The 13,304-nt window shown below is 41.9% G+C and overlaps 1 protein-coding gene across 7 annotated transcripts in view; it reads right to left on the minus strand.

Moving 5' to 3' along the window:
- The window catches only part of SNAP23 (synaptosome associated protein 23), a 41,824-nt gene that overhangs the window by 13,461 nt on the left and 15,059 nt on the right, over window positions 1-13,304 (minus strand). For 4 of the 7 annotated variants that reach the window (XM_009209997.4, XM_003900831.4, XM_009209996.3 and 1 more), the window contains exons 2-5: window positions 7,472-7,542; window positions 6,364-6,405; window positions 5,899-5,947; window positions 4,551-4,668 (exon numbers count right to left, since the gene is read on the minus strand). In XM_009209997.4, coding sequence (XP_009208261.1) covers window positions 4,551-4,668; window positions 5,899-5,947; window positions 6,364-6,405; window positions 7,472-7,528 — 266 coding nt within the window. In that variant the 5' untranslated portion in view covers window positions 7,529-7,542. Of the gene's footprint in view, window positions 1-4,550; window positions 4,669-5,898; window positions 6,186-6,363; window positions 6,406-7,471; window positions 7,545-9,105; window positions 9,125-13,304 lie in introns of those variants that run through there. The other 3 variants (XM_021940492.2, XM_021940494.2, XM_021940493.2) reach the window with 3 other exon arrangements.

Consider the following 13,304-nt stretch of genomic DNA (forward strand, 5'->3'; position numbering starts at 1 on the left):
TAACATGCTCAGAAGAGTACCTTAAATTAACACACAGGCCCACAACTGTTATCCCAATCCACTGGGGGCAAGATGTTTTGGGCAGTACCACATAATTAAATACCTTAATATTTCTGTAGTGACATTGGGCGTGGTGGCTCACGTCTGTAATACCAGCACTTTGGGAGGCCAATGTGGGAGGATTGCTTGAGCTTAGGAGTTTGAGACCAGCCTGAGCAACATAGTGAGACCTCATCTCTACAAAAACTTTTTAAAGTCCAGGTGCGGTAGCTCATGCCTATAACCCCAGCATATTGGGAGGCCGAGGTGGGTGGATCACTTGAGGTCAGGAGTTCAAGACCATCCTGGCCAACATGGCAAAACCCGTCTCTACTAAAAATACAATAGTTAGCAAGGTGTTGGCACATGCCTCTAATCTTAGCTACTTGGGTGGCTGAGGCATGAGAATTGATTGAACCCAGGAAGTGAAGGTTTCAGTGAGTCAAGACCACACGGCTGCACTCTGCTCTGGGCGACAACGTAAAATTCTATCTCAAAAAAAAAAAAAGAACGAAAGAAAGAAAAGGAAAAAGAAACACAGGGTTGGGCGTGGTGGCTCATGCCTGTAATCCCAGCACTTTGGGAGGCTGAGGCAGGTGGATCACCTGAGGTCAGGAGTTCAAGACCAGCCTGGCCAACATGGTGAAACCCCATCTCTACTAATAATACAAAAATTAGCTGGGCGTGGTGGCGGGCACCAGTAATCCCAGCTATTTGGGAGGCTGAGGCAGGAGAATCGGTTGAACCCAGGAGGCAGAGGTTGCAGTGAACTGAGACTGTATCACTGTACTCCAACCTGGGCAACAGAGTGAGACTCCGTCTCAAAAAAAAAAAAAAAGAAAGAAGAAGAAACAAAGGTTTTAAAAACATGCCAGGCATGGTGACACACACCTGTAGTCCCAGCTACTTACGAGGCTGAGGTAGGGGGATCACTTGAACCTGGGAGGTCGAGGCTGCAGTGAGCCAAGATCATACCACTGTACTCCAACCTGGGTGACAGAGTGAGACCCTGACTCAAAAACAGTATTTCTGTAGTGAAACCAATTAATATTTACAGCAAGTAATAAAGGCTAAACATAGCTTCAGTTCAGGCTACATTTTATACCCTAATGAGTTGTGGCACCATTACAGCAAAAATGAAACAAAACTTAAGCTTTCAGAGTTTTTTAGATTTCTGCATGGCCGGCAGGGCTTAATGGCTTATGCCTGCAATCCCAGCACTTCTGGAGGCCAAGGTGGGTGGATTGCCTGAGCCCAAGGGTCTGAGACCAGCCTGGCCAACATGGTGAAACCTTGTCTCTACAAAAAATACAAAATTAGCTGGGCATGGTGACATGTGCCTGTAATCCCAGCTACTTGGGAGGCTGATGCTGGAGGATGGGTTGAGGCTTCAGTGAGTCATGACTGTGCCACTGCACTCCAGCCTAGGTAACAGAGTGAGACTCTGTCTCGGAAAAAAAAAAAAAAAAGAAAGAAAAAGTATTTCCAAATGGCAAATAAGGAACTCTGGACCTGACCTGGGTTGTGACTACTCCTGCCAGTATTAAGACTAGGCCTTATACAAAAGACCAAGATCTCACGTCTACCTTTAAGAAGCTCATATTATGGTTATTCATATAATGAGCCTAACGGAAACACAGACTAGCAGATTAGAAAGATCAAGACACAGGCAAGAATGATAGGAAGAGCTGAGGATAAGAGATATCAGACTGGCCAAGGTCTCAATGGTATAAGAAAGAAATAGGTGGAAGAAAGGTAATTATAATCAGACATCTTTAACTGAGATAATACTTTCTTCTCTTCAGGGAACTGTTTTGTTACAGCAGTCCCTTGATTCCATCTCTCAAGAAGTACCAGAAAAAAGAAAACAAAGAAGTGCCAGTTGGGTTCAGTGGCTCAAGCCTGTAATCCCAGTGCTTTGGGAGGTTGAGGATTTCTTGAGGCCAGGAGTTTGATACAAGCCTGGGCAACATAGCAAGACCCCCGTATCTACAAAATTTTTAAACAATTAGCTGGGCATGGTGGCACACACCTGTAATCCTAGCTACTTGGTAGGCTGAGGTGGGTGGATCACTTGAGCCCAGATGTTTGAGGCTACACTGAGCTATGGTGGTGCCACTGCACTCAAGCCCAGGAGACAGAGGCAGATGCCATCTCTAAAAAAGTAGTGCCTTCTCTTGATCCACTGAGAAAGGGTTCTACTGAGGTTAGAGGCTGAAGAACACTGATTCAGGACCATACTCTACCTTGTTTCCTACCAGTCTTCAAGAAAAGCTTGCCTATGCTTGGCTGGGATACACAAAGAGACATAAAATTAATACTCTGTAGCTTCATTTCCCACTTTCTATGATATTAGACCATCTTAGGTCTAATTCAATGCTCTTCCTGTTTATCAACACGTGACTTAGAGTTGATCTTGCTCTAAGATTTTAGAGAAGACTTCTTTTTCCTTGTTCTCCTAACATCTGATCTCAAGAAAATTCATCTACTTCCTCTCTTCTGTACTCTTCCAAGAAGGTAGATGGAACACAAAAGAAAGGTACAATTATTTTTGTAAAACATAGCTAAGACTTTGTATCAAACAATCTGTACATTTTAACTTGTTTGCTTAAAGTAATCTGCTCTGATTGACAAGTTATAGTTATTAAAATATGAACTTTCAGCTGGGAGCAGTGGCTCACGCCTGTAATCCCAGCACTTTGGGAGGCAGAGATGGGCAGATCACCTGAGGTTAGGAGTTTGAGACCAGCCTGGCCGACATGGTGAAAGCCTGTCTCTACTAAAAATATAAAAATTAGCCGGGTGTGGTGGCACATATTTGTAATCCCAGCTACTTGGGAGGCTGAGGCAGGAGAATCACTTGAACCTGTAAGGTGGAAGTTGTAGTGAGCCGAGATCATACCACTGTACTCCAGCCTGGGTGACAGAGCAAGACTCCGTCTCAAAAAAAAAAAAAACTTTCCGTTAGTCAACCAAGGTGTAAACAGGTCAATAGACTTGTTAGAATAGGAAGTCAATGGATAAGACTAGGAAGAACACTGTCAAATCTTAACTCCTCATGGCCAAAACAAACACTAAAGTTGACTGACAAGCAATTAATCTCTACTTTCTCCAGTAGAAATGGCACAAAAATGCTGTTACATAAAACACTTATCTGAAAATATAAAAATATAACCACTGTTGGTTTACAAGACCAGCTGAGAACTGGATGAAATACTAATGTCTAAGAAGCTCTTTAAAAATGAATACTTTGAGGCCAGGTGCGGTGGCTCACACCTGTAATCCCAGCAACTGGGGAGGCTGAGGCGGGCGGATCACGAGGTCAAGAGATCAAGACCATCTGGCCAACATGGTGAAACCCTGTCTCTACTAAAAATACAAAAATTAGCTGAGTGTGGTGGTGGGCGCCTGTAGTCCCAGCTACTTGAGAGGCTGAGGCAGGAGAATCACTTTAACCGGGGAGACAGAGGTTGCAGTGAGCCAAGATTGTGCCACTGCATTCCAGCCTGGTGACAGAGTGAGTCTCTGTCCCAAACAAAAAAAAAAAAAAAAAAAGGAATATTTTGGCTCGGTGCAGTGGCTCATGCCTGTAATCCCAGCACTTTGGGAGGCCAAGGTGGGAGGATCTCTTGTGCCCAGGAAAGAGAGGCTTAAGTAAGCCGTGATCACACCGCTGCATTCCAGCCTGAGTAACAGAGACCCTGTCTCAGGAAAAAAACAAAAAACAAAAAAACCTTTCAGCAGTGAGTACAGTCATTCAATCTCCAGATACTGTCATTTCTTTTTACACTCCACTCCAATCTATCAACTCTTTAGTTTGGCATTCAAGTTCCTCTACTACCTACTTATATCTTACTTTCCACTTCTCATCTACATGAGCACACAGCTCAGTTAAGTCAAGCTCCTTGTTAAACTTTATTTTGAACCTTTCATAGGAAATGCCCTCACTGTTCCTCCCTGTTCATCCAAATCCTTCTAATCACTCAAAGCCCGACCCACATCCTAACTCTTCTATAAGATGCTCTCCAACCCAACCTTTATCAGTTCTGTATACCTAGCCTTGGTCACTATCATATAATCTAACATCAGATTTATGTATTTTTTAAGTTTTGCCATTCTTTCCCAACTTTTCTACTCTTTTGGCCATCCCTCATGTGCCTACCACAAAATAAATATTTTGTTAATACTCTGCCTTTTGAAAGGAAAAGAAAATAACTCCATCCTGCTCACCATCATCCAGATATACATTTCTCTATACTTCTTAACCTTTTCATGTATCACTACAAATTGAAATTGGAACTTGATCCCAGGATTGGTCAACTATAAGTCATAGTTTTCAGTGAACAAGCAGTATTGACACAAAAAGCTTAATCTGCCTGAAGGAGAGACAACTTAGATTTATCTAATAGAGTTCCTCATTAAACCCAGTCATACTTCTGACCTTAGCTGGTGGGAGAAGGTGGGGTACTGTCATTTATTTATTTTGAAACCGTCTTAATTTATCAACTCACCTATTACATGGGCAGACACAAAGGCCACAGCATTTGTTGAGTTCTGTTAAGGTCTTCTCTGTCTCTCTCATATCTTTATTTATTTGGTCCAAGCCTTCTTCTATGCGGTTTAGTTGTTCTAAGAATAAGTTGTAAAGTTACATTTTGCGTTCCATTCACAGTGTCAACCAGAAAATGCAACTATTATGGAGCAGTAAACTTCAACCTTGAATCTACCAATAACTCCCCACAGTGAATATGTCAGTGTCAAAAGGTATTAGAAGCTATTCAACATGATAACAATCTTTCACGTACTGATCCTGAGGCACCTAGCCTCTTGCTGTGGAAAAATTTGTTCTAAGAAGTTTGTATATGGCTGGGTATGGTGGCTCATGCCTGTGATCCCAGCACTTTGGGAGGCCGAGGTGGGCGGATCACCTGAGGTCAGGAGTTCAAGACCAGCCTGGCCAACATGATGAAACCCCATCTCTACTAAAAATACAAAAATTAGCTGGGTGTGATGATGGGTGCCTGTAATCCCAGCTACCTGGGAGGCTGAGGCAGGAGAATCACTTGAACCTGGCAGCTGGAGGTTGCAGTGAGCTGCAATTGCACCACTGAACTCCAGCCTAGATGACAGAGTGGGATTCCCCTCAAAAAAATAAAAATAAAAATAAAAAATAAAAGAATTTTGTATAGTAGGACCAAGGGATGGTTATTTAGAGATCATCCTTACAACCAAGTTAAGGGTACTTTGACCAGGTCAAATCCCGATCATTTCTATGATAGGTTCAAAACCTGAGGGCTGTTATAGGAGTAATAAAAACTAGACCTGATTACTCAGGGCCAACTCAAGTGCTTCCAAGCACACCTGAATCTAGATCTGTTTTAGGACTTAACTTGATTTGAGGATGATGTAAGAATATCACAATGTCTGCCCAGACATGGTGGCTCATGCTTATAATCCCAGCACTTCGGGAGGCCAAGGTGGACGGATCACTTGAGGTCAAGACTTTGAGATCAACCTGGCCAACACGGTGAAACCTGTCTCTACTGAAAATACAAAAAATTAGCTGGGTGTGGTGGTGGGTACCTGTAATCCCAGCTACATTACTATCATAATGTCTAATGTGTTAGCCATGCTGGTCTAACACATACTCGGTATATACACAGTTGGGCATTGTTGCCTGCCATCCCAAATAGACAGTGAACATGACATTATTCAAACCAGAAAACAAGAAGTAAACATATTATTCTTACTTTACAAAGGGAAGGCCCTCCCAAAGGCTGAAATTTGTATGTGGCTAATCTGATAGGGCTTTTTGGCATCATGGTCAAATTAAGAATTTCTGCTAATAATTTAACTCACCCCCTTGTTCATCCAGCATAGTGATGGTCTTGATTCCTGCATCCTGAGACTAAAAGAAGTGGGAAAAAGGCTGATAGTAAAACAAAACAAACCAAAAACAACAGAAACAAAACCTACAAGAGCTGTCAAATAGCAAGACAGAATAATTTAGAAACCCAAGCTCTCAGAGGATTAGAGCTACAGACAGAACTAGTATTCTTAAACTAACACACTTTAACATAGTAGCCCCCCAAAATAATTAAGTCACAAACTCATAGTGAATTCATCTTCCCTGTCATATTCCAATACTGTCAAAGGGAAAAACAAAAAAGGCCAATTAGTGCATAATTTGACAATTTCAGCAACTGTTAATTTCAAATAATAAAGCATATTGATACATTACCCTTTAACACTAATTCCAGCCAGAAGTATTAGGATATCTCCTATAAATTTTTATACTTAAGTTGATGACTAACATTTTCTTACCTCAATGGCTAAACCCAGGATTCTCCTCGTACTTTCCAGAGACTAGGAAAAAACACAGAGTTTTAGCATTCCAAAATATGTAAAAAACAAAACAAAACAAAACAACCATCTGATCACAGGCCACATTCATGATGCTATTCTATCTTTAAAAATGGCCAGCTCAGGCTGGGCACAGTGGCTCATGCCTATAATCCCAGCACTTTGGAGGCCGAGGCAGGAGGATTTCTTGAGTACCAGAGTCCAAGACCAGCCCAGGCAACATAGCCCAACGGAGAGACTGTCTCCATTAAAGGAAAAAACAAAAAGAATTGCCAGCCTATCCCTTCCTTTAAAACAAAACAATGGCCGGGTGTGATGGCTCATGCCTATAATCCCAGCACTTTGGGAGGCTGAGGTGGGTGGATCACGAGGTCAGGAGTTCGAGACCAGTATGCCCAACGTGGTGAAACCCCGTCTCTACTAAAACTACAAAAATTAGCTGGGCGTGGTGGCACATGCCTGTAATCCCAGCTACCCAGGAAGCTGAGGCAGGAGAATCGCTTGATGAACACAGGAGGCAGAGGTTGCAGTGAGCTGAGATCACATCACTGCACTGCAGCCTGGGCAACAGAGTAAGACTCTGTCTCAAAAAAAAAAAAAAAAGTAAGTTGATCACTACATTTTCGGTTATTTTCAAGTGCTCCTTAAGAGAAAATGTGTAAGGACTTCCAGTGTGATGTTGAAAGGAAAAGTTTTTTTAAAAAAGAGAGAATATTTGGATGGTGAAGTTCATGGGAATAAAAATTTTATAGTCATAAAAATTTAATGTAGGTAGAAATCTAAGTAAATTACAGATATTAGGAAATTGTTAAATAGAAGTCTAGCATTTCTCAAATACATAATAGAGTATCTTTGTTGCACTTAAGTAATAAGTACCTAAAAAATAAAAATCATACAAATTGTTTTCACTTTAAGAAAATAAAAACCAGCAAAGGCACTAAGGGGCAAATGTGTTCTTTGATATTAATGGACTAGGAAGAGGCCAAAATGGTCCCTAAGAAGGCCCTCTCACCCCTCCAATATGAAAACTGAAATAGAATTATTTACTTATTTTAGGTAAAACATTTACCTCATCAGTAATCTGGTGAGCTCTCAGTTGAATTTCTTCTGATGACAGATTATCCATGATGAATCAAAACTCTATTAGGCACAGAAATGGAAATGTGGATATTGTATAAGAATAAGGACATATAAAAGTTTGTGTGAGCAAAAAGTGTAGATTTATGGAATTTAGGAACTTATCAGGAAAACAGGATAAAAGAACCTCTTTCTATATCTATTAGTCTACCACAAGTAAAGAAATCAAGACCGAGAGAGGCTAAATGAATGTTTAATAAGAGTGCTAAGGGTTAACCTAAAATACAGGTTTTAGGACTTCTAGGGAAGTACTCTTTCCAACAGGAAAGTGGATCCTTTACTTTGAGAACCAAGGCATTACTGGAAGACAAGCGTTAAAAGACTATTACATTAAAATGAATTTTTGGTTGTTCAATGTTCTTCACGTGTTGTCTGAACATGGAAAAGCAGTAAGTGAAGAAAAGTCCAATTTAGTAAAGTAACAAAATTTTAAGTTACATGCCTGAAGAACACAGGAGACATTTCTAAATATGCCAGTTGTCCCGGGTACTCACTGGAGAAAATACTTTCGCTCTTAACAAGAAAAGGGAAATGCTGGTACAAACAGCTCAGAAAAGACTAAGATTTTTATTATGCAGTAGACTCTTCCTCTCCAATGGCTTATATTGTTTGTTGTTTTAGTGGAGTCCCTAAGAAACCAAACAATTATTCTCCTACACATAGTAACTCAGAAAGAGATCTCATAGACATCCAAGCTAAAAAATAAAACATTTTATAGGTGTTATTCAGCACGGCTGTTATCTAATTCCTCTTTGAGAAGTCATGTGGAGTAATAACAAGCATTGTGCAACGGATCTAGGTTCTTTCTTTGTTACATTTGCTAGCTTTGTATGAATTTTCTCAAAACTCATTTACCAAAGCTCACTGTCAATGACACAGATAAACTCTGGTTCTTATTACAGATTTGCCCCCAGGAATCTGGCAATGTCTGGAGATGCTTGATTGTCACAGCTTGGGCCAGATGATGGGGCTGGTTACTGGCACCTAGTAGGTAGAGGCAGGGAAGCCGTTTAACATCCTACAATACTCTTCAGGAAAGCCCTCCAGCAAAGAATAATCTGACCCAAAATGTCAATTTGAGGTGAGAAACCTTGCCATGGATATACCCTATGATAAGCAGAAAACCTAATTCCCCCAAGAATGTACTGGACTGAATTCTTGGAAGGCAGAGATTTTATCTTTGTATCTCTAACACCTAATAGGATCTGACAGTAGATACTCCGAAAATAGCTGAATGAACAAATAAGTAGAAAAACAGGGTGTACTCTCAAAGTATTTATGTGGCTCTTAGAAACAAAGCTGCATGTAACAGTAGCACAAAGCCTGCAAAGAATCACTAGAGCCACAAACCAAAAACTGCTATTCCAAGTGTATGATATGATCACATACAAATCTTTTCAGTCACTTTTGGCTGGGCGTGGTAGCTCATGACTGGAATCCTAGCACTTTGGGAGGCTGAGGTGAGTGGATGGCTTGATCTCAGGAGTTGTAGTTCAGCCTGGGCAACATGGCAAAACCCCGTCTCTACCAAAAATACAAAAATTAGCTGGGCATAGTGGCGCGCACCTGTAGTCCAGCTACTGGGGAGGCTGAGGTGGGCGGATTGCTTGAGTCCAGGAGGTTGAGGCTGAAGTAAGTCAAGATCATGGCACTGCACTCCAGCCTGGGTGACAGAGCAAGACCCTATCTCAAAAAAATAAATAAAATAAAAATAAAATAATAATAATAATAATCTTTTCAGTCGTTTTTAGGTGAACCACTACTATCATTTTATTATTTTTTTGAGATGGAGTCTCGCTCTATTGCCCAGGCTGGAGTTCAGTGGTGCAACCTTGACACACTGCAACTTCCACATCCTGGGTTCAAGCAACTCTCCTGCCTCAGCCTCCCAAGGAGCTGGGATTACAGGCATGCACCACCACGCCCTGCTAATTTTTGTATTTTTAGTAGAGATGGGGTTTCACCATGTTGGCCAGGCTGATCTCGAACTCCAGACCTCAGGTGATCCATCCACCTCAGCCTCTCAAATTGCCAAGATTACAGGCATGAGTCACTGCGCCCAGCCTGAGCCACTGTGCCCGGCCCTGTTTATAATTCTACTGTCATAACTGCTTTATGGTTTAAGATTTTGAGGGTCAGGCATGGTGGCTCACGCCTGTAATCCCAGCACTTTGGGAGGCTGAGGTGGGTGGATCACGAGGTTAGGAGATAGAGGCCAGCTTGATCAACATGGTAAATCCCCCTCTCTACTAAAAATACAAAAATTAGCCGAAGGTGGTGCTAAGCACCTGTAATCCCAGCTACTTGGGAGGCTGAGGCAGGAGAATTGCTTGAACCTGGGAGGCGGAGGTTGCAGTGAGCCGAGATCGCGCCACTGCGCCACTGCACTCCAGCCTGGGCAACAGAGTGAGGCTCTGTCTCAAAAAAAAAATAAAAAAAAAAAAAAGATTTTGAGCCTTGATTAAAGCTATTAGTGCTCATGAAAAAAAGAATTTTAAGTTCCAAATTTAGGTTTCTATCTTGCTTGCCACAGACTGTGGTTCAGGCAGGTTTCCACACAAAAGATATAATCAAGACATAAAGATATCATTCATTAGATATAAGCGTTAAAGGAACCATGTATTTTATTAATTTGCTAATTGTTTGAGTCTTAAGCTTTATCATACATACACATGTCCACGCTACTGTTCTTTTGTCACTCTTTCCTATTTACAGCTACAGAAAGAAAATGGAGATTATTTTTTGTACCCTCTCACCTCCACATTTTTGCACACCTTTCCTTTCCATAATACCCCACATCTGCCCAGGTAGCCTTATGCTTCTCCATCACTTCCTTGTTTTTTTGTTGTTGTTGTTGAGACGGAGTCTCGCTTTGTCGCCCAGGCTGGAGTGCAGTGGCCGGATCTCAGCTTACTGCAAGCTCCACCTCCCGGGTTTACGCCATTCTCCTGCCTCAGCCTCCCGAGTAGCTGGGACTACAGGCGCCTGCCACCTCGCCCGGCTAGTTTTTTGTATTTTTTAGTAGAGACGGGGTTTCACTGGGTTAGCCAGGATGGTCTCGATCTCCTGACCTCGTGATCCGCCCGTCTCAGCCTCCCAAAGTGCTGGGATTACAGGCTTGAGCCACCGCGCCCCGCCTTTCCATCACTTCCTAAAGCCCCAACCGAGATACCTCTCCAAACCCTGCCCTTCCCAGGCAGTAATGCTCTGAAGTTATCTATTCCTGTCATGTATAACTCCTCAATGCCCGACAGAGAAAAAAATATGAAAAATAATATACGCTAATCCATTAGTGCCTGGAAAAGGCACCCTTAGTGAGGTTTTCAGATATAGTATCCTGTGGGTCGGGAGACATTCTGGGGTAAGAAAGCCAAAATATCACAAATTATGTAATTTTGTAATTCTATTCCTAGAGGTGATTATTGCAATTATAAGTCAGTCTTTCCTAGCTTCCTAGGGAAAAAAAAAAGCAAAACTACAGAGTTACGGGTGAATGTACTCCTGACCTCTGTTCTGCCTTCTTTAAAATAAAAAAGAAAGCGAAAGCAGATGTAACTGGGGATGAATAACGTGAAGAATCACCCCGACAATGCAATGAGCTCAGTCTAAAGGACACACTCTTTCTGTGTGAACTCGAAGTTCTACTTAATATTTTTTTCTTCCCTGACCAGACAACATGCAAGACAAGTAACAGATATCTATAAAGATCTCCCAAGTTTGGCATGCTGACGTCAGGATGCAGGTGCCTAAGATTACTCTGGATTCTTGAGGGTTTTGAGCACAAGATTATAGTATAGTCATCCCTCAGAGGGTTGGATTCAGGACTGCCTGTGGATACCAGTTGGCCCTTAGGAACCTGCAGATATAAAACTGTATATCCATCTGTAGACGAGAGTTTTGCATGCATGAATATCGTATTTTCTTTTCTTTCTTTTTTTTTTTCTTTTTTTTTTTTTTTTGAGGCAAGGCCTCACTCTGTCACCCAGGTTGGAGAGCAGTGGTGCAATCAGGTTCACTATAGCCTTGCCCTCCTGGGCTCACCAATCCTCCCATTTAGCCCCCTAAATAGCTGGGACTGCAGGTGCATGCACTATGCCAGGCTAATTTTTAAGCTGTTTTATAGAGACCAGGTCTCACTATGTTATCCGGGCTGGTCTCAAACTTTTGGGCTCAAGCAATCCTCCCACCTCGGCCTCCCAAAGTCCTGGAATTATAGGGAGAAGCTACTGTACCTAGCTGAATACCGTATTTTCTATCTGCATTTGGTTGTAGATGTGGACCCTGCTGATACAGAGGGCTGACTGTATGTACTGAAAAACAAAATTTACCTATAAGTGAATCCATGCAGTTAAAGCCATGTTGTTCAAGGGTCGACTGTGTATGAAAGTAAGAGAGTCAAAGTAGAATTGAAACGGGAAGGACAAAGAGAGACAAGGAATAATACTCTTTAAGTTCTTATTGGCCTTTGTAAGTTTGCTCAGATGGGTCAGAGAGAATGTAACCTAGAATTAGCTACATAGCCCCCTCCCAGCTATTTAGGGGGCTAAATGGGAGGATTGCTCGAGCCCGGGAAGGCAAGGCTGCAGTGAACCTGACTGCACCACTGCTCTCCAACCTGGGTGACAGAGTGAGGCCTTGCCTCAAAAAAAAAAAAAAAAAAAAAAAAGAAAAAAGGAAAGAAAAGAAAATACAGTATTCACGCATGCAAAATAGCTACATAGTTACATAGCCTTACTCTTATTTATCACTCTGCAGACATTTTCCTTACGGAATCAGGAAAAGGTTACCCAGAATATTAGAGAAAAGAGAACTGGTGGGGTGGGGTAAAAAATAAAACATCAGCTGACACAAAGATGCCATTAAATGTACTTTTCTCAGATTTAATCTAATCTATTAAATACTTGTGTCATTTTTCCAGTGCTGCTGGGAACTTACACTATGCTAACTGTGTGCCCTTGAGAGGAAAATGCAAGATTTGTCTCAGTGCTTTCACACCCTATTTCTCAGGCTATGGCTCACTTGGGCTTACTCAAAGACTCCTAATTTGACCTTTTTCTTTTCTAATTTAAAACTAGGCAGGGAAAGAAGTTCACAGAGTACCTCTTAGGCATCAGATACCCTACTAAGTATTTATCTACATCATTATCTCCATTATACTATTTTACAGATGAAGAAACTAAGGCTCAGTTTAAGTAACTTACCTAAGACGACTGAGTTAGTAAAGAGCAGATTAATTATTCAAGTCGGGATCTACTTGCAAATTAAGTATAGTTCATGGTCTGATAAAGTCTTTCTGGAGCTGGGAGTTGTGGCACACGTCTGTAATCCCAGTACTTTGGGAGGCCAAGGCAGGAGGACTGCTTGAGGCCAGGAGTTCAAGACCAGCCTGGGCAACACAGTGAGACCCGGTCTCTACAAATAATCAAAAAATTAGCTGGGCAAGGGGGCGCATGCCTGTAGTCCCAGCTACTCAGGAGGCTGAGGCACAAGAATCACTTGAACCTGGGAGGCAGAGGGTGCAGTGAGCTGAGATGGCACTGGGTGACAGAGCAAGACCCTGTTTCCAAAAAAAGAGTCTTTCTGTTGACTGTATCCACCGCCCCCTTAACAAACAACAGATGATATGAGAACTGCTGAATATTAGAAAATAGGCCAAGCAACCCTGTATGATGGTTCATTTAAAAATTTCAGATGCTTTCTGTAAGACCCCGAGATTTCATCTCGTCTATAGACTCAAATAAGACAATTAAATTGAAGGAGAAATA

The sequence above is a fragment of the Papio anubis genome, chromosome 7, assembly GCF_008728515.1.
Source record: "Papio anubis isolate 15944 chromosome 7, Panubis1.0, whole genome shotgun sequence".
Lineage (NCBI taxonomy): Eukaryota > Metazoa > Chordata > Mammalia > Primates > Cercopithecidae > Papio > Papio anubis.